Source organism: Rhipicephalus sanguineus, chromosome 3 (assembly GCF_013339695.2).
Source record: "Rhipicephalus sanguineus isolate Rsan-2018 chromosome 3, BIME_Rsan_1.4, whole genome shotgun sequence".
Lineage (NCBI taxonomy): Eukaryota > Metazoa > Arthropoda > Arachnida > Ixodida > Ixodidae > Rhipicephalus > Rhipicephalus sanguineus.
This window is the reverse complement of record NC_051178.1, coordinates 108,569,114-108,588,767: the sequence shown is the minus strand read 5'-3', so window position 1 is coordinate 108,588,767 and position 19,654 is coordinate 108,569,114. Positions and strand designations below refer to the sequence as shown.

At 45.6% G+C, this 19,654-nt stretch overlaps 1 protein-coding gene across 1 annotated transcript in view; it reads right to left on the bottom strand.

Annotated features, from left to right (window-relative positions):
• Positions 1–2,208: 2,208 nt before the first annotated feature.
• Positions 2,209–19,654, bottom strand: part of LOC119386916 (uncharacterized) — a 28,792-nt gene continuing 11,346 nt past the window's right edge. The window contains exons 2-4 of the mRNA XM_037654203.2: positions 18,739–18,930; positions 5,260–5,517; positions 2,209–2,747 (exon numbers count right to left, since the gene is read on the bottom strand). Of these exons, the coding sequence (XP_037510131.1) occupies positions 5,271–5,517; positions 18,739–18,930 (439 nt within the window). The 3' untranslated portion in view covers positions 2,209–2,747; positions 5,260–5,270. The remainder of the gene's footprint in view (positions 2,748–5,259; positions 5,518–18,738; positions 18,931–19,654) is intronic.

Sequence of the window (19,654 nt, the reverse complement as noted above, 5' to 3'; positions counted from 1 at the left end):
AAGCTTCGCGATTGTTTTGGAACAATCTGTTAAGATTGCGCGCCGCACGAGAATGTTCCAGCTTTGTCGAGAGATAACGCCGCCAACAGCGACATCGCTGGAAAGTTCGATAGCGCCTGTATAAAAGCCGACGCGCTTGACTGCTTGTCAGTTGATCGACGGTCGACGCTCTGTTCGCCGCTATCAGTTTATTGCTGTAGCTGGAGTTTCATTTTCCCGGCCACAAGTTCGGCCTAATAAAGAGTTTCATCTCGGACGTGCTGACTGCTGCCTTCGTCGACGTCGCGACCACGTGACAATATGATTATGAGAGACGCCGTAGTGGAGGGCTCCGAAAATTTCGACCACCTGGGGTTCCTTAACGTGCACCTAAATCTAAGTACACGGGCCTCAAACATTTTCGCCTCCATCGAAAATGCAGCCGCCGCGGCCGGGAGTCGATCCCGCGACCATTGGGTCAGCAGTCGAGCGCCATAACCACTAGACCACCGTGACGGGGCGTTCCGCGCAGGCCTGGCGATCTTTTTATCAGAACAGCGGTCTCGCACATCAGAGAATACACTCAATGACGTGCTTCTTCTGAGATCGCGCTCACTCTCTTGACACACAGCACTGAGCCCACTAAAAAAATCGTAATTGACTTTTCAGAAAATAAATACTATGACTTTGAAAGGTATACTGGTTTGTGCTAGTTGGTAAGAATTCGTGGTAAAGTTACTTCCGCTCCTCTGAAGAACGTGTTTTACCCTTGTCCCACTTTCTTAAGAAGAGGGCAAGTAACTACATCAAAAATCCAATGTTTTTTATTATTACCTTAACTTCAAAATTTTCATTAAAAAACCATTACGAACCGTTACGGAACATTTTTTTTTCGTTCCGGAACAGAAACGGAACGGAACTTTTTGCTGTGGAACGAAACTAAAACCAAAACGAAAAACATTTCGTTCCGACACCCTGATCGCGACGACTAACGCCCATGATCACGGTTTAACCATTATGGTAGCTGAAGTTTTTAACATATACCTGGACACAGCGTATTGTGCATCCCGCGCAAAGATGCCATCAACAAGCACATAATAAATACTGGTACTCGATATGCACTTCTTCAAAGCGTCGTCAATTAAGGAGAGAAACGGCACGGTGTGCGCTTTTTAGTAATGGGTAACCTACGCCTGTGCTCATGCATACACTACCACACTGCGCTTCAGCAACACGGCAGGCAGAGGTTCGTAGCTCTAGCCCCGAACGCGCGCAGGTGTTCCACGTCCCGCTGACCTCTGTCTCGCTCCATCAAGGGAGGACATTCTCCCGTCGACATCGTTGTCTTTCTGCAGCGCTTACTGCAGCAGTTTTATCAGTCGGTGCTATCGCACTGGAATCAGTCGGCGATGGAGGAACACCGTTGGTGCATGTGGAACCTACACTACTCCGACAACGAGCCTTCACGCGCTAACACGAAGCGAAATGGAAAGAACGTAACTGCGGCTAGGGCGACTCCCCGATGCTAGCGCGGCCACTGTTTTTCATGGTATCAAGGCGCTTTAACCATGGCCTCCGAGACTGCTTTTTCTTAGTTTTTTCTTTCCAATCCGTTAACGTCCATTTTATCGACGTCATATCCGTGACGGAAATACGTCATCACAATCTTGGTGGACACTACCATAAAACACTTTCGTGTTAAAAAAACAATACATACCATTCTCGGTTCACTCTTTTATTCAAATGAGACGATACATTAAAAGATGTCGCCGACTGATGAGCCCACACAGCGAAATACTGACGCGCAATTAAGATATGCACGAAAATGTTGACATGATGTATGTAAACTGTTGACAGTTGATTGCATGGGTTACTTCGTTCAAGGACACCAAGAAATGCAGTCGGTGGACAAAATGCTGTATGAATACTCCCACATATTCTAATCCAAGTCAAAGAAAAAACGTGACTGGCCCAATACCTGACATCGCGGATAAACCTCATGAACTCCAAGAAAATAAATCAGGAGTCTTACGCGCCAGAACTACGATATGATTACGAAGCATTTCGTATAGCTTCGCACTAAGGATTTATTTTGACAACCCGGGGGTTCTTCAACATGAAGCTAAATCCAATTACGCTTTGCTTTTGGCGTGTTTTGTAGCGGCCGTAACTGAACCTTCGACCTAGAGCTTAGCGGCACAACACCATCGAGAGAACCACGGTGGTGGGTTTGCTGTGACAGATGTTAGACTGAGGGTTCCAATGTGCACAATGAATTCGTGAAGCGTGCTTCAAACTTTATACCCGGAGTGGAACGTGTGTTGCTGTCATTCCTTTTTCGTTTTCTGATAAGATGATGCCTGCGAGGTTGAATGTGAAAAGAAGAAATAAGAAATGCTAGGTAAATTTATTATTTGACCCTCTCCGATCACTGGCGCCTTGTCCCCCTTTTGTCGATAATCACAAACGTATTAGACAATTTTAACGTTCGACATGCTGACTGGATATCGATGAACTCTCAAATGTTGAAAATATAAAACCACTTTCTTGAAACACGTGAACCGATGGACAGCGCGGCGATGGATGTGGCGCGTGCGGTCTTGTTGACTGACGAATGCCCAAGTGGAGGTAAGACTCTCCTCAGGTAACTGTCGAGCATGCGAGTTGGGGAGCTATGCATGTGCAGCCGGGTTGAAGGATATCGCCAACCTTCGTCGTGTCAGATGCCGCGGACTCCCTCTGAGTTGAATACGCAGCCCGATGTTTGCCTGTAAGGTAGAGAAGGAGTTTTGAACGCGTGAATATCAACTCCAGCAAGCGAACTGTCCATTGCCATGCTATTTTCCTCATATCTTTCAGTTTGCTACATGTTTTTGAACAGCGAAGCTGTTTAAGCTTGCAGGAATTCCGGTCGTCCAACGCACAAAACTCGGCGGTTATGTGCCAAGCAGCTCCTAGCATAGCATAGCCATGGATAGTGCAGTATAGCAAGTGGGTGGGAAAGGGAAGTGAGGATGAGGAGGAGTGATGTGAGATAATGGGGAAGGAAAGGAGCAGGGATGAGGGTAAAGAATGGCATATCCTCGTTTATGTGCCACAGACAGTTGGTATGTGCCATGTGCAAGCAGCTCCTGGTACAGCATAGCCATGCACAGTATAGTATAGCAAGCGGTTGGGAAAGGGAATCGAAGGTAAGGGGGAGGGAAAGGAGGAGAGAGGGCAATATGGAAAGGGGTAAATAAAGAAATAAAGATGGAAGATGGAATATAGAAGAAGAAGACGTAGACAGAGATAAGAAAGGAAGAAGACAGAAGATGATGAGGAGGAAAGAAGAAGAAAGAACAACTCAATCTGCTTTCTCCAGGTGGTGGCGCTTGCTTCATAGCTGCGCTGTTTACTCAGACTTCAGAGGCATGGTACTGGCTTTAATATTTTTCTTTACTTATTCATTTTTGCTTATGGATGAGTGAATAAACTTTATTAAAAGTCCGGGCGAGGCGGGGGGAAGAGGGGATTAACCCCTGTCCCGTCCCACTCTCCGTCGATGATGGCGTCAGGTGACGGCTTGAAGCCCTTGGACCCGGGCGGCATCCTCGGCTTGCCGGACGGGTAACATTTTTTTTTTTGCGTTGCAGAACTTATAGAAATGAAGTAGTTCAGGTGATACAAACCTCAACCTCTCCATATCAACGTAGTTAGAATAGAACAGAACAGAACAAAACAGAAAGCTGTGAGCAGGCTGTAAGGGTGTCATGTGAAAGGACGCGTACCGTTATAAAAATAGTGACTCATAAGTGTTCCACGTACCGCATGTCCTGTCAAAAAATCAGACAGAGCACTCTTGACTGACCTTTAGGATTCTTGAATATCGCATTTATGAAGCCGCTTGTGCCGGCGTTCTGGTTTGTTCCAGTGCTCTAAGGTGAAGTTGCGCATTACGCGCCGAAGGAAGGCATTAGTATCTGTTCGCGAAAACGCAGTGCCCCACAACCTAAAGCGAACCATCACATGCATGATTCACCGCATTCGTCTTGGTGTGGCATTCACAAGACGTTATGCCCACTTGATCGGCTGCAGTGACACAGGTCCCGATTGTGGTCACTGTCACTTACTGAAACAATTGAACATATGTTTTGCGCCTGTCCAGCTCATGCACGAGAACGTCAGAAACTGATCTCCTCGATTGGGTAATATCATAGTAGACCAATAAACTACAAGGTTGTGTTAGGTCCTTGGCCTGATGTCAATAGCACAAATGTGGTTATAGAAGCACTCGTTGCCTTCTTACAAGACAGTGGGTTGTATGCGCGTCTTTAGATTTGCGCTCAGCGTAACGGAACTATATTCTCATCTCCCTACCTTACCATCGTCATTCACCACTCTTTCGCTCCCCTGTCCCTTCTCCCCAGTGTAGAGTAGCAGGCCAGAGCAAACTACAGCTCAGGCCAACCTCTCTGCCTCTCTCTAAATGAATTCTCTCTCTCTTGAGCATCCCTCAGGAAACTTTAACTGCAGCCTTGCAGTAGTTTTAGGATGGCTGATTACGAATCAGGCATACCTAAATGTAGCCCTCCAATACAATAAGGTACTGGCTGTGGGTTCAGAGTCTCCACGTGCAGCCTTCCAGTGCAGTTAACATTGCTGAGGTACAGTCAGGAGTATCTGAGTGCAGTTTTTCCATACAAACAGTAGTCGGACTGATTGCGGTCAGCCGAGTTGCCGAGCAAGGCCGTACAGATCGCCGCCGTGATACAATGTGATAGAGAGCTGACTCTCTTAACTGGTGCGGATGGGTAACCATCCGCACTATTCAGCTTAACAAAGAGGTGCGTTGTAACATTGAAATTTTATTGTTTTATCTTTCCCCATACTAAGAAAACCTGGCGATATTCAGCGGGGTTTCGTCAGAATATGCACGGCTAACGACGACACCGATCAAATTACCAGAGAACGTGGTCGGCTTATACACAGAACAAAAGTATTGAAAACCCATAAATTCATTAAAAAAACAGCCAAGACGAACCTCACGCGTCCGAGAAGTCACTTATTTTTGCCTATAAAATAGTAAGAGCAGGTACGAATAAGAATGACCAATTAGACTGTAGCCTGACCCTCTTCATAGTTCCATTAACTAAATGAATGCCCCACACATCTAGAAACAGCCAATGGGTACAAACGATAAAGAAAGACATCTGAGAGACGTCAAACAGCTTGTACTGCCAGATTTTGCATTGGTTGACGAAAGCGTAGCTGGCGATCGCCTATCTAGGCGGAACTCACCCGTTGTCCAACTACTGCTTGGCGCGCACGACTGATGGTTGAGGCGTCAGGCTCTGGGCGGCTTTCTTGACGGATGCCGGTGACTCGGTCGCGTAGTCGTTCCGACCTGTGACCGTGCCCCCTCCGTCACCAGCGAAGCCTGTGAAAGCCTGGACGCGACCTAAAATACTTCTCAGGGGCAGGTCGCTGAGACCTCGGCGAATATCCTTGGCCCGACCGTGCATCGTGTGGATGTTGGAGAAAGGCATCATGATGATCCTGTGCGAAAAGACAAGAAAAACGCACAGATCTCGTGGAAGATGCTCAAAGAGACCTGAGACACTACCGCCAAGTTGGGGGGGGGGTCAATTTCCCCTCACCGACATTTTGGAATTGTGCATGCATATGTATAACGCGCACATACAAACATACGCACGAATATACTTAACGTATGGCCGCACCCCCCTCCTCCACCCCAAAAAAAATCTCTGGCCACGCCGCTGGTCATTACATTCAATGTCATTAAGATAGATAGATAGATAGATAGATAGATAGATAGATAGATAGATAGATAGATAGATAGATAGATAGATAGATAGATAGATAGATAGATAGATAGATAGATAGATAGATAGATAGATAGATAGATAGATAGCAATTTTAATGGTATCGCCGCAGATATTGGCATGGTTTATCTCAGGTGTCTGGTGATGACTATCGTATATTCATGTTGCGCGTCGCACATGCCCCGCTGTACCACTTATGAACAAGTGAAATGCAGCTATCCACAGTGGCTACGTGTTTGATTTAGGCATCGAAATTAATGGCGGCGTTCGGGTTAACGTCTGATAGTGATCATTGAAATAACAACTGATTAAATTAAAGTGGCGAGTTGGGCGTGTTGGTACCTAATTTGGCAGCAAGGGTTGAGGCTGCGAGCAAGAAACTAATTTCATCCTGACCCTTCGTACAGGTTTGTCTCATAAACTTGTACATTTGCTAATCCTTCTTAGCCGCTCCCCTGTTGCCATCAGTGTCTCGTGTGTGTTTCAAGATGCCGTCGTGCTGAGCTAGCAAAAGAAGTAGCAACACTACGTGCTGAAATGACATCTATGCAAGAAAGTCTTAGCATGTTTAACGGACTGTATGAATCCGTAAAAGTTCAGAACGAAACCATCGTGAAGGAAAATCAATTGTTGAAGGAAGAAAACACGAAGCTGTCGCAACGTCTCTCGTCACTGGAGCAGTATTCTCGCCTCAACAACGTAGATGCCAGTGCTGGGCAGTATCGAAGATACATGTATCTTAGATACTATTTTAGATACTCTTTGGGTATCTTGTATCTGTATCGCGATACGTCTCGCAAAACAAGTATCTGTATCTGTATTTCCGACACATTCGATAATGTATCGTGTATCTTAAGATACAAGATACTGCTATCGCAACACAACTGTGCGAAACAATAATCGCTGGCCAAACCCAGCTCCTCAAGCTGGTACTGGCGCCACTATGCCATCTGAATAAAACTAAAGGCAGTGATGAAATTTTCTTTCTGCCAGTGCCCTCCAGTAAGGACAGAATATGAGGTCTGCGTGTCCCTTATTGGGGGAGCAGAGTCACGTGGCAGCGCTCGCGCAGTCTCGAGAGAAACAAGCGCGCGGACGTCTACGCCCATCTCATGTGCCTTCTGTTTTCTCAATCTTTTTTTTTCTTTTTATTTGCGCCAGTGCCATGACACTTGCTCTTAACCACTGTCCTACGCCGAGTACTCCAATGCGTGCGGCGTCTATCGCGCAAACTCTGATGTTGCTATAGCGTCCTTATTGAAGATTCTCTTGCGCCTTGCTTTGTAACGAAATCTGACGCCTGCAAGGATGGGGTTGCTTTGCGTCTCGTGGCTTTTACATATCAGCGATTTGAAGGATCTCGGGGATGTATGTTTGACTTACATGCAATGAATTAACTTACATGCAAATAAGATTCTAACAACTTTAGCACCACTGATACTGATGCTAAATATAATAGAGCGAGCGTTTACCTAACAGAAGATATCTTGGCCTACCGTATTTTTTCTTCCTGCTGTCTTTATTCAAAGGATTTATGAAATCGTAATTTGAATGTTAGCAGAAGTGCTTTATTGGCTGTCCTTTTACATCCCATACATTAGCTAGGTCTCTGTACTGTTTTTTACGGTCTGGTCACTGCAGTATATCTTTTGTAACGGGCTATCAAAATAAGATCTCTGCTTTATTCTTTTGACTGCATTATTTCTACTACTGCTTACACATTCACACGTTGCCAAGGCTATTTTGAAAACATTTATAGTCATGTGGGCGCGCCTTGAGTATACAGTACAAAACATTCTTTACCGCTTAGTAAAATAGCGAAATTGAGTTTGTGTTATAAAAGAGGAAGTTATTAGGAGCCATCTTAAAGATGTTAGGTAGGGAGTTCGAGGAACGCTGTTATACCGAATGCTCTGTTTTTCTGATGAGCGTCCTAACGACGCGTTTCAGGCAATTTTCCATAGGCACTGAATTTTCTATTGTCTCACCTTCACAGGTGAGTTGACGACACTTCATGCTTAACTGTCATAGCTATTAAGGGCACCGTCTGTATCGTCTTTCTGTACTCATTTAGTGTGAATGTTTGATACGGAACCGCCTCTCTATTTTACCTATATTTGTTTTCCTGTTTTAGGCCTTCCTGAATTTTTTAGTGTTACTAATCGCCACGTAATCAGAACTATAAGTGGCAATAGCGCGAAGGGCGGCGGTATCCCGCGACGCTTTGTGCAACTAAACAATACGTCTGAGACTTTTCTGGATTGCGCATGTTTTCTCGTTGAAGAAAAATCGTTAAAAGATTGTACTTTAGTGAGTATGTCAACAAAGAATCCTTTATGCCAGCAGATATGTACAATATGAAAATTCATTGCAGTTTTACATCCTCTACGTATATACCAGGGGTCTCAAACTCGCTGTATAGCCAGCGGGCCTCAGTCACCAAATGCAGTCCCGCAAGAGCCAGGGCAGTAAAGTGAAGGTTGAAAGGGGGGGGGGGGGGAGAAATGGCTTGAACAAGATGACAGCAACGTTGCCATTTGAAAGGAAGCCTTTCCCATATCTCATATATGTCATTTCTGAAAGTACTTTGGAGTCAGGATTCGACAAACATCGATACCGTTCTACAGAATGACTGAAATCGGGACGCGGATTCTGAAATATAGAGTTTGTGTTAATAATAATAATATCTGGGGTTTAACGTCCCAGAACCACTATATGATTACGAGGGAAGTAATAGTGGAGTGCTCCGGAAATTTGGACCGTCTGGTGTGCTTTAACGTGCACTGACATCGCAAAGTACGCGAGCCTCTAGCATTTCGCCTCTATCGAAATGCGACCGCCGCGGCCGAGATCGAACCGAGTTTTTGTTCCACGGTTATGTTTCAACACATGGTGACCACATGTCCTCACGAAAAGAATGATTGAGACCAGTCATGTCATTGTAGCTCATGTAAATACTTATTAACAAAATAAAAACAAATGGAACGAAGACGGTAATAAGTGCGGGCCGGGCCACGTGCTTGAGACCCGTGGTATACACAATGAGTCAAGAAAAAAAAATTTCGCTACTAGCGTTCTTGCTGCTCTGCACCTGTCCAGTGATCCGGTATTGCGCCAACGGTCTTTTACGGACAAGGCAAAAGTCCACACCGGTATTTGCGCCATCGTGCGAAGGCTTCTTATTGAAGTTCTTGTGATTAGATGGCAACCTGTTAGCTGGTCGGCACGCAAAGCAGCGACTCCCATCAATTGCGAAAATTACAAGCAAAAAGCACTGTCAGCGAAGTGTATAAAGAGCTGTCCTGTTAAGAAGCTAAAACAAATGCCAATAATTTATTTCAGAAGGAAACCAATGAATTTCCGGAAGAAGGGAAAATTTTTGCGATACTAACAGACATTTCACTCATGTTCTTTTTATTTATTTTTTTTTTCAAACTACTGAGGAATGGAACCTGATACCTTTTCATCATCTGTACTCACCTGAATAAATTCATAATTACATTCTCACTATTTCGTAAACAACATTTTCATTTTAGAGTCGTTTGTTCGTTTGCCTTCCTTCGTTTGAGATTTTCAATTGGGCCTTGTACGTGTGTTTCTTATGTTGTACCTTGCCCCTCCTGCTTTGGCCACATGGCCAAAGTACGATGTAAATAAATAAATGAAACGAAATGGGTCACAGTTAAGAAATTTTCAAGGAGACATTTTTGTGCGTAGGCATTTGCTGCTACATTATATGGACTTATAAAAAGAAATTTGCGAATGTATCGAAGTATCTTAAGATACAATTGCCAAGTATCGTATCGGATACAATTCTTCTGGCAGTATCTTGTATCTGTATCTCAAATACTTCTTGCCTGAGTATCTTGTATCGTATCGCGATACAATTTCAAAGTATCTTTGCCCAGCCCTGGTAGATGCTAAAGGTGTTCCCGTCACTGAAGGTGAAAATTGCCTGGCTGTAATACAGGCTATTGGTGAAAAAATTGGCTGTCCTGTTGTCCCCTCCGATGTTGATATTGTTCATCGTGTCCCCGCGAAAAAAAGACAAGAACATCATCGCGCGATTCTGCCCGAGAGCGAAGCGAGCGGAATTCATCAGTAAGGCTCGGAAAGCTAAGCTCACCACTTCGGCTATTGGTCTTTCGCGAAACAGTGACTCACCACTTTTTGTTAATGATCATCTCACGCCAGAAAACAAGCGTCTTTTCGCGCAAGCTCTCGACTTGAAGAAGACCAAAGGGTGGCGATTCCTCTGGACCGAAAATTGTGTCATCAAAGCCGGAAAGACTGAAAATAGTCGCGTTTATCGCATTCCAGCATAAACGATCTGGCAATATTTGCATAATCAGTGCGTCTGCGCATCCTTCATTCGAATTCCGATCATGAACAGAGGCATGTTCTCGTGTGATAAAACGAAAGCATTGCTGCGTGATGAACCCCGCAAATGTTCATTCGTTCACTGCAATATTCGGAGTCTTCGAAAGCATCACGATGATCTGCTAAACTTTCTTTCTATAATTGATCATAACTTTTCTATAATCTGTTTGTCTGAAACGTGGCTAACACAAGCAGATAGCAATCTATTTGATCTTCCACGGTACACTAGTGAACATAGCTACCGTGGGATCCAAAGAAGTGGTGGATCTGCCATTTTTGTGAATTCGTCAGTTCCGTACACTCGTAGTCACGATATTTCATTCCGTAATTTATTGTGTGAGTCTGTCTGGTTAGAGTTCGACTGGAATGTCTTGCCACTTAACAATAGACATACAATCCTGGCATGCATTTATCGTTCCCCGTCATCTTCGCATTCGGACTTCTGTTCACAGCTAGAAGAAATTCTTGACATCTTAACCAATGAAAATAAAAACATCATCTTTTGTGGTGACATCAACATAAGCATACTTCATCCCAACTGTCAATCGTGTTCTGATTATATCAACTGCTTATTTAGCTATGGTTTTTCTTCTTTAATTGATGTTCCAACAAGATGTGACACTGCTGGTTCTTGCACTTTAATAGACCATATATTTTCGTCTTCCTCCTCCGATTGCACCACTGGAGTGATAGATTATTCCATTACGGATCATTATCCCCTGTTCTTCAGTCTTGGCACCGGAAAACGTATGCAGCATCGCCAATACACTAAAAGTTTCTTCAATTAAGCATTATTTACACGAAAGGTGCACGGCACATGCTGGAATAGTGTTTTACGTGAAAATTGTCCTGAGAAGGCATATTCCATGTTCCTGTCAACAATGACGGACTACATTAATGACTGCACAACCCATGTATCCCGTAAGCACACATTCTCGTCTCCTAGGAATCCATGGATCACAAGTGCGTTGCTGCGCTCTATAACCAAGAAAAACAATCTTCTTAAAAAGGTAAAACTGCAGCCTTTCAACGTATCTTTGAGAGCTAGATTTAAAAATTATAACAATATTCTTTCCGGCATCCTTAAGCGTGCAAAACGAGAATATTATGAACGGCGGATAATTGAAAACGGAAGTGATGCCAGGCGCAGTTGGGAGCTCATTTAGAAATTCTTAATATTACAGTCAGATACGGGTATTAATAAAGTAATTTGATAGGGAATACACTAACGAGGCTGATATACCTAACGTTTTCAGTGATCATTTTGCCACATGCCAAAATACGTCTTCTTCTAGTGTTCCACCCCATCTTCCACGTAGCTCTCGGTCCATCTTCCTTCGTCCTGTTTCTTCAGAAGAAGTTTTTAATGTAATTTGTTCCCTCAAAGTTACGGGACCAGGGCTGGATTCTATCCAGCCTTCAAGAATAGAACTGGTTGCTGCGGACATATCAATGGTTGTGGCAGATATTGCTAACAAAATCTTCAAAACAGGTAAATTTCCCGAGTTGTTGAAACGTGGTAAAGTGATTCCGGTGTTCAAAAAAGGTGCTCGTGATAACATTAACAACTACCGCCCAATTTGTATTTTGCCATTTTTTAGTAAAGTCATTGAAAAGCTTCTGTACACTCGTTTAATGAACTATCTAAACAAATTTAATCTTCTCTCTCCACGCCAGTTTGATTTTAGGAATGGTTATTCGACGGAACAGGCCTTAATCAATTTCACGGATAGCATTAAACAATTTATTGGTGAAGGGTTTGCCGTAGGAGCCATATTGATTGACCTAACAAAAGCATTTGACACACTAGTACATTCTATTCTTCTCGATAAGCTGCAGTCTTTTGGTATTACTGGCCCACCATTAAATTGATTTCGCAGCTACTTGTCCGACAGGCCGCAAGTAGTGTATATTAATGGCCAATTTTCATCAACTAAATTAATTGACTGCGGTGTTCCCCAATGCTCTATATTAGGCCCTTTGTTGTTTCTCCTATTCATTAATGATTTACCCAATACGCTTACCTCTTCTAACTGTTTGCTGTATGCTGATGACACGACCATTTATTCACCACATAAATCAGTCACCGCACTTCAGGACATACTTAGTACAGATCTTAAAAACCTTCACTCATGGTGTATAAATAACCAACTTAAAATTAATCCTACTAAAACAACTTTTGTGCTTTTTCATAGCCCTCAAACGGTGATTATTTCCTCCACGCTTGTCTCATTGAATAATTATGATATACCGGCATCTGATAATGTTAAATTTCTGGGTATTACTCTGGATAAGCACCTTAAATATAATATTCACGCCAACTCACTCATCGAAAAGGTTTCATTTGGCATCCGCATTATAATTAAAACACGTGCATTCTTTCAACCTCATATTCTTTTCTCGCTTTATAATGCTTATATTAACAGCCATTTATCATACTGCCTATCATCATGGGGTAACACATACGCCATTCATCTCAAACCGCTTCAGCGCCTTCAAAACCAGGCGATAAAATTAATGACGTATAGCCCATTGCGTTCCCATTCTACACCCATCTATCAACAGCTGCGCATTCTACCGATTCAAGAGTTGTTTTATCACAGATTGCCCCTCATCACATACCGTCTCATTCATTGTGAAATATCATTAGATAGTATTCCTCACCATGTCCTTGTCAACAACAATAATACCAGGTTTTCAGAGCAAAATAACTTTCTTTTACCCAAAATAAGATCGAACTATGGCAGATTTACAGCTCGCTTCTATGGTATTCATCTTTGGAATCGCATACCTCTTCATACTAAATCATCTCGGTCACTGCAATCTTTTAAACACAACATGAAAAACATATTGTTAAAGGAACCTTTTGTTCATCTGTAATAAATTTATTTTCATCATCACTTCACAGTTCTGTATTGGTATTTTTAAGCTTTGTATAATGCTGCTATGGTAAATATATTTTTCTTTTTTAGTATAGACCGTTCTGTTTTGATTTATTTGTTCGCTCTTTTTGCTGCTGTTACCTTTTATGTACGACACTAATTATAGGAGGTCCCCCTGATTTTGGGACCTCCTGATTCTGTATGTATTAGGTAACCCGTTTTTTGTACATGCAATAATAATGAATAAACTTGAATAAATTGAACTTGTAATCTCAAAACACTGCGGCGCAATAAACAAACAAGGGCGAAACGAGACGATCAGCGCCCGTCCTTGTCTGTTTATTGCACCGCAGCATATTGAGCACAATACCACGATGATCTCCCCGATGCTATTCACCGCGTGCTTACAGGAGGTTTTCAGGGCCCTAGATTGGGAAGAGTTAGGGATACTAGTTAATGAAGAGTACCTTAGTAACCCGAGATTCGCTGATGACATTGCATTAATGAGTAACTCAGAGGACGAATCACAACTCGTGATTACTGAATTGGATAAGGAAGGCAGAAGAGTAGGTCTGAAAATTAATGTGCAGATCACTAAAGCAATGCGCAACAGCTTCGGAAGAGAACAGCACTTGGCGATAGGTAGCGAGGCACTGGAATTTGTAAAGGAATACGTCTACTTAGGACAGGTAGTAACCGCGGAACCGAACCATGAGACTGAAGTAACTAGGAGAATGAGGATGGGAGGGAGCACATTCCGCAAGCATTCTCAAATCCTGAATGGTTGTTTACCACAATAACTAAAGAGGAACATAGCTGCATCCAAGGGCGTCCGCAGAACTTATTGCAAGGGGGTGCATGGGGGGGGGGGGGAGATCCAACATTGACAGCTTTTTTTTCACTGCCGTGACATGACCTGCAAGATTAATCAATAGTGTGCAACATGCGAAATTGGTTGGAAATAGAGAAGGCCGGGACCTGAGTGTGCTAATCAAGCTGTGTAGCTCCTTGCTACCGCATAGAAAAATATTATCCGAAATTCCAGGGAGGGGCAGCTGCCCCCCCTTGCACCCCCCTCCGGACGCCTATGACTGCATCTTACCGACACTTACCAAGGAGCAGAAACCTAGAGGCTTACAACGAGGGTTCAACTAAAACGTAGGACAACCCCGCGAGTAATGGAAAGGAAATGATTGGCGTAACTTTAAGGGACAAGAAGAGAGCAGAGTGGCCCAGGGAACAGAAGGGTGTTAAGAACATCTTAGTTGAAATCAAGAAGAAGAAATGGGCATGGGCAAAGCATGTAGCGCGTAGGCAAGTTAACCGCTGGTCATTAAGAGTAACTGACTGGACTCCAAGGATATTTTTGGTCAGCGCTAAAACCGCTTGCCTGTAACGCTGCGCCACAAAACCATGGAAACTCACGACGTCAAAATTATGTGTACGCACTGAACAGCTCAATTATATGCCAAAGAAACCTACACTTTCACGGAATAGCCGTACTGTTCCCCTTCCAAACGTAATTGAGGGTGGCTGCCTGGAGACCATTTTGGCCGTGGTTGCGCGTAGCTGCTGGCATATTCATGAATGTATTTGCGTATAAATAATGTTATGAGTATTGTTATAACGCCATCGAGCCGCACTTAATTGCTCGTTACGTAATCGCTTCGTGAACTCTTCTTTGCTGAAGATGCTTCTCTTTAATGCCTTGCTGCAAGCTTCCGCAATCGTTGCAGGCCACCGCACAAATAACAACGGGAAACAAAACCAATTAGACAAGCAGGCGCAACCATCATCCCCCGCTTTGGATCTCATACCCCTGTCAGACTGGAAAATTTAGTGTCATTTTGAGCGAGTGCACCTACGCCCCCAGAATGTCACTTTCGTGGCGCGCTGCTACACGAGAAAGGCAAGTGTAGTTTGGAAATGATAGTAATGGCGATGGGTACTTAAGTAACACAACAGATATTTGTTATTCCAGGCAATGTTTCTTAAAGGGGTCATGAAGCACCCCTTGGGCTGATTGAAAAAACACATCCTGCGGAAAGCTGACACGGCTATGAACTGCTCTGCCAAACATTACAGTCGTGCGCGCCGCGTAATGGCCACAAGCGGAGCGCGAAGTTGCCGTTTCCCCAGGCACCCTCTTTTCAAACAGAGGCCGGTTCTCACTCTCGTCGGTGGGCGGGGCGTCTGTCCGCTGTACGTCGCAAGAGACATAGCATGCTTATTGGCCGATAGCCGACGTAAATCGAGAGCGGCGTTCGGATCAGATGCGCTTCTTGCCGCGGGGTGCCGCCACTTGCCGGCGCCGCACTCCTCAGTACACGGTAGCCGCACTCGCGCAAGCGAATCACAGCGGGAGAGCGATCGCGTTTCATGACGCGCGCTGGCGTAACTTCTTTCCCCCATGCCATCCCTCCCTGTCTAGCTTCCAGTGCGCTCGCCGGCACGAGAAAAGAGAGAAAGCGCTGGGAGCGTGCGCCAAACCCCCGTAACTCCGCTGATTCTTGACGGATTCGAGAAATTTTTGCGGCAATCGATTCGGGAGGCAGTACACTCCGATACTGAGGCCATTAGATCATTACTTGGAAAAGTGGTTCATGACCCCTTTAAGTATTAATGTGTTATAGCTATAAACAGTCCTTGAAATAAACTTTACGTACAAACACGGCGGCTGCGGCGATTGCACAGTGTTAGAGTCACTGTATATGCTACCTTTAGGTAGCAGAGTAGCGCATAGGTCCGGCTAGCAACCACAGCTATGCGGTGAAGTCGCACTTCGTTTTTGCAGGCGACATGCCTACCGTGTCGCCGATTAACCTGTCTGGCGTGTCGAAGACCGGCGGTAAACATTGGCTGTCGATGGCTAGTGTTAATTCAGTTCACTGCAGCGGAGGCGTCGAGAAATAAAAAAAACTGGCCCAAGCGGCAGCTTCTCCGCAATGCATGGTTGCTAGCGGCGTTGGAAGACAGATGCGCAACTCTGCTACCTAAAGGTAGCATATACAGTAATTCTACACAGTGTGTTCTGGGTATGCCCCTGGCGGCCGGGGCCTTAAAGTGCCTGAGAATAAGAATAGCAACGTAGTTTTTGTCGTATATAGTACGTTTTAATGTATAAGGATATTCCTAATAATGAAAGCGATAGTTTAAAAAATGCTATGAACTCATCTTGGGATAATGACTTATTTATTCTCGAGCCACTGCTACCGAGGCTAGATACTCCGTCGCCGCGAAGTGAGTTTAGCGAACGCGCTAGCGGGCAAGTGCACTTTGCAGCGAGTGGCACTAAGCGTTCCCGTGTGACAGCGTGCGAATGACACTAGCGGCGAAGTGCACTCCCTGAAAGTGCACTTAAGTTGCCCGTGTGACAGGGGTATAAGAGCTCACGCCAACTAAACCCTGTCCACTTTTGTGCGCTGGGCACATTTGATTCAACGACAGGAGGACTCTATACACATATACACTGATGGATCTGTGCCCACGTGCGCTTCTGCTGCCGCCTTTGTGATCACTCATCTGGGTACCTCCCGGACGGAGAAATTAGACCACAAGTCGTCTTCAGCAGTTGTAGAACACCTTGCAATACCGGAAGCTATAATACACCATCTCCCGCTAAAGGGGACCATGAGGCGATGCGAAGCCGGAGCACTTGCACGATCGCGTTCCGTTGGCGTTCGTTGGGCATGCTATATACCGACCTCCCGTCGTAGAACGCGAAGAGGGACGCTACGCGCGTCGTATATATCCATCTAGCCTGGCCGTTAATTCTCACAGGGCGAGCGGGGAACGTGGTCGACAGGCGGGCGAGACGGGGGCAGCGTAGGAGAGGAGAGAGAAGGGGAGGGGACGCGCATTCGCTCGAGCTCATCGCGGCGTTGCGCAGGAGAGAATTTCTGCATGTCTAGCCCGCGTTTCAGAGGAAGAGTGGAAAGGGGGGAGAGGGTATGGGAGAGGGGGAGGGGAGAGGGAAAGTGGAAAGAGGGAAAGTTGAAAGGGAAAGTGGAGAGGGGAATGTGAGAGGGGAAGGGGAGAGGGAAAGGTGAGAGGGGAAGGGGAGAGGGAAAGTGGAGAGGGGAAGGGGAGAGGGTGAGTGGAGAGGAGGTGTGTGGAGAGGGTATGCGCATGCGCAGTAAGGGTGGTCACGCCGCACACCACCGGATTGAGCTCGGCCTTAAGATACTTCGCATCTAAAACTTGTGTCCGACCAAACACCATGCAAATGGACAACACTGATGCAACTCCACATTACAGACCCTTGATTCATGCTCAAGAAGAGGACAAGAGTACGTATTGTCTTCAGAAATCGTAGAAACATTCATTCGATCTCTCTCAACGGAATGGTCACTCGATTATCATCCAGTGGATACCTGGACACTGGCTTGACAGGTAACGAGCTAGCTGATGCTGCAGCAAAAGCCAATATCCATAACACCATAGGCGTGCGCAGGGTTCCCCTTCAGGGGGGGGGGCGAAGGCCCCCCTTCCTATTAAGTTAATGTATGGGGCAGACCTTGCACCCCCCTCTTCTTAGGTGACTAAGAGGGCGTTTGCCCCTCTGCCCCCCCTCTGCGCACGTCTATATGCATTACGCCTTCGTTGACGTGAAAGTACCGTACTCGCGAAGGCACGCGAACTCTTTGTTGAGGTCGCTTATGCGAGAGTGCACAGCTTACTGGTCTCAACCAGAATATCGGTATATAGGTCTGCGGGAAACACACCCTCACATGACTTTTCGCCTCCCAGTTGGAATAAACCACGGTGTAAGAAAAATAATTTAGGTGTGGACACTCCGCCCGACGGCGCGTCCACATAATGTTCGCCTCTTTCCTCTTCTCGGCCCCCATGTCGCAGCGCCTCCCACGCAACCGCGGCCGGCGCATGTACCACGGCCGCTACATAAAAAAAAAAACACCTGTTTTTTTATGTAGCGGCCGTGCATGTACTATAGAAGACGAGCTGCATGCGTGCGTAGCGTCCGTAACGGCGTTGCGCACGTGAAGTCAGCGAGCAGAAAGACTGCTCACGCGCTCTAAGCAAGACGCCGCGCTTTTACGTACGCAACGCTGTTAGGGACGCTATGTGCGTCGGGTGCGCCATTTACACCGTGGCCGTATGAAAACTCGCCGTGAAAAAATGCAATGAGGTGAAAAAAAAATGAAGAAAAACGCGCGTTCGCCTCGTCGCAATAGGTTTCTTAAGCTCCCATGTCGCAGCGCCCCCCACGAAACTGCGGCCGGCGCATGTATTAAAGGCGAACATTATCTGGACGCGCTCTCCTTCCCGGCGGGCGGAGAGTGTCCACACCTAAATTATTTTTCTTACACCGTGGAATAAACCGAAGCCATGCCAGTTTGCTACACCGGATTTGCCTGGACGTCGCCTTCATTCCACGCTACTCGCACCTTATCGGCCGTGTGGGCAGCCCGGTCCGTGAGCGCTGCCAAGTGGACGAGAATTGAACACATCTATTGTGCGACTGCCCTCTATACGTGTCCCAACCGTGGAGATCAGTGGTCCCAACGGTAGACTCTGGCTTCAACGTTGCCAGGCATCGAGGTGGATGTCAAGATAGAAAGTGTTAAATATAATTTAACAAAACAAACATCGCCGCTGGCCTTCCATCTTCACATAGTGGAAAGGCTCTGAATGCAATTCAATTCACGTACCTAGGTATATTGTGGACGTGAAAGCGGGCCAGGTGGATAACCTTTTCCCAGAGGGTGAACCAGCGGTTCAGGCGGTCGGGCTCGAAGACGTTCTGCACAAATCGGTCCACGATGGGCAACGCCTGCGCCTTTTGTGCAAGCACCAGGCACACCAGCAGCGCCAAGGCACGGCTTGCCTCACGACGCCGCCTCCTGAAAAATTGAGCCAGGGACACGTTAGTGAACATAGAACGGGCGCGCATACCTCTTTAAGCCTATCCATTTTTGTCACAATGGTTCTGTTAAATTCATATTCATTGATAAGTTCGTTCCTTTCATACGTCAATTAATTTATCAACGCGCACTCGAGTTTATTGAATGTACAAGGTTCTTGTAAAGCTCGAATACTTTCTTTACTGCTGCTACTCCTGGTTTGGCTGTGACTCTTATACCACCGCTGTAGGTAAGTGATGTTAGGTTGTGGTAAATAGCTTCACACAAAAAACAATGATTATCCATAAGCAGAATCGGTAGCGCAACACTAACAGCGACTGAAGGAATAACATACAAGGACATGCGCGCAATTCTTTCTTCAGTCTGTTAATGTGGTTTCGCTACAAATTCATCGCAACATGTAATAATACCAACTCGCCCGAAATGTCTACGCCGCTACCGATGAGCAGGAATCGCTACTTATTGGCAGGGCAGCGAGTGCACAATGCTGTGCCTATGCAAACGGTGTATGCTGAAGGCAGATATAGACACCTTGTCACAAGACGTCAATGTGATGCAGACACGGGGCGGATTCCAAGGACTGACGCAAATGCCTCCCGAAACGCGTCACGAAAGCACGGACAGTTAGAAGTATAGGTCCCTTGGTGCGCCAGCGAACGCCGGTTGTGGTCCGAAAACAGATTCAGAGCGCAGAGTTGACAGG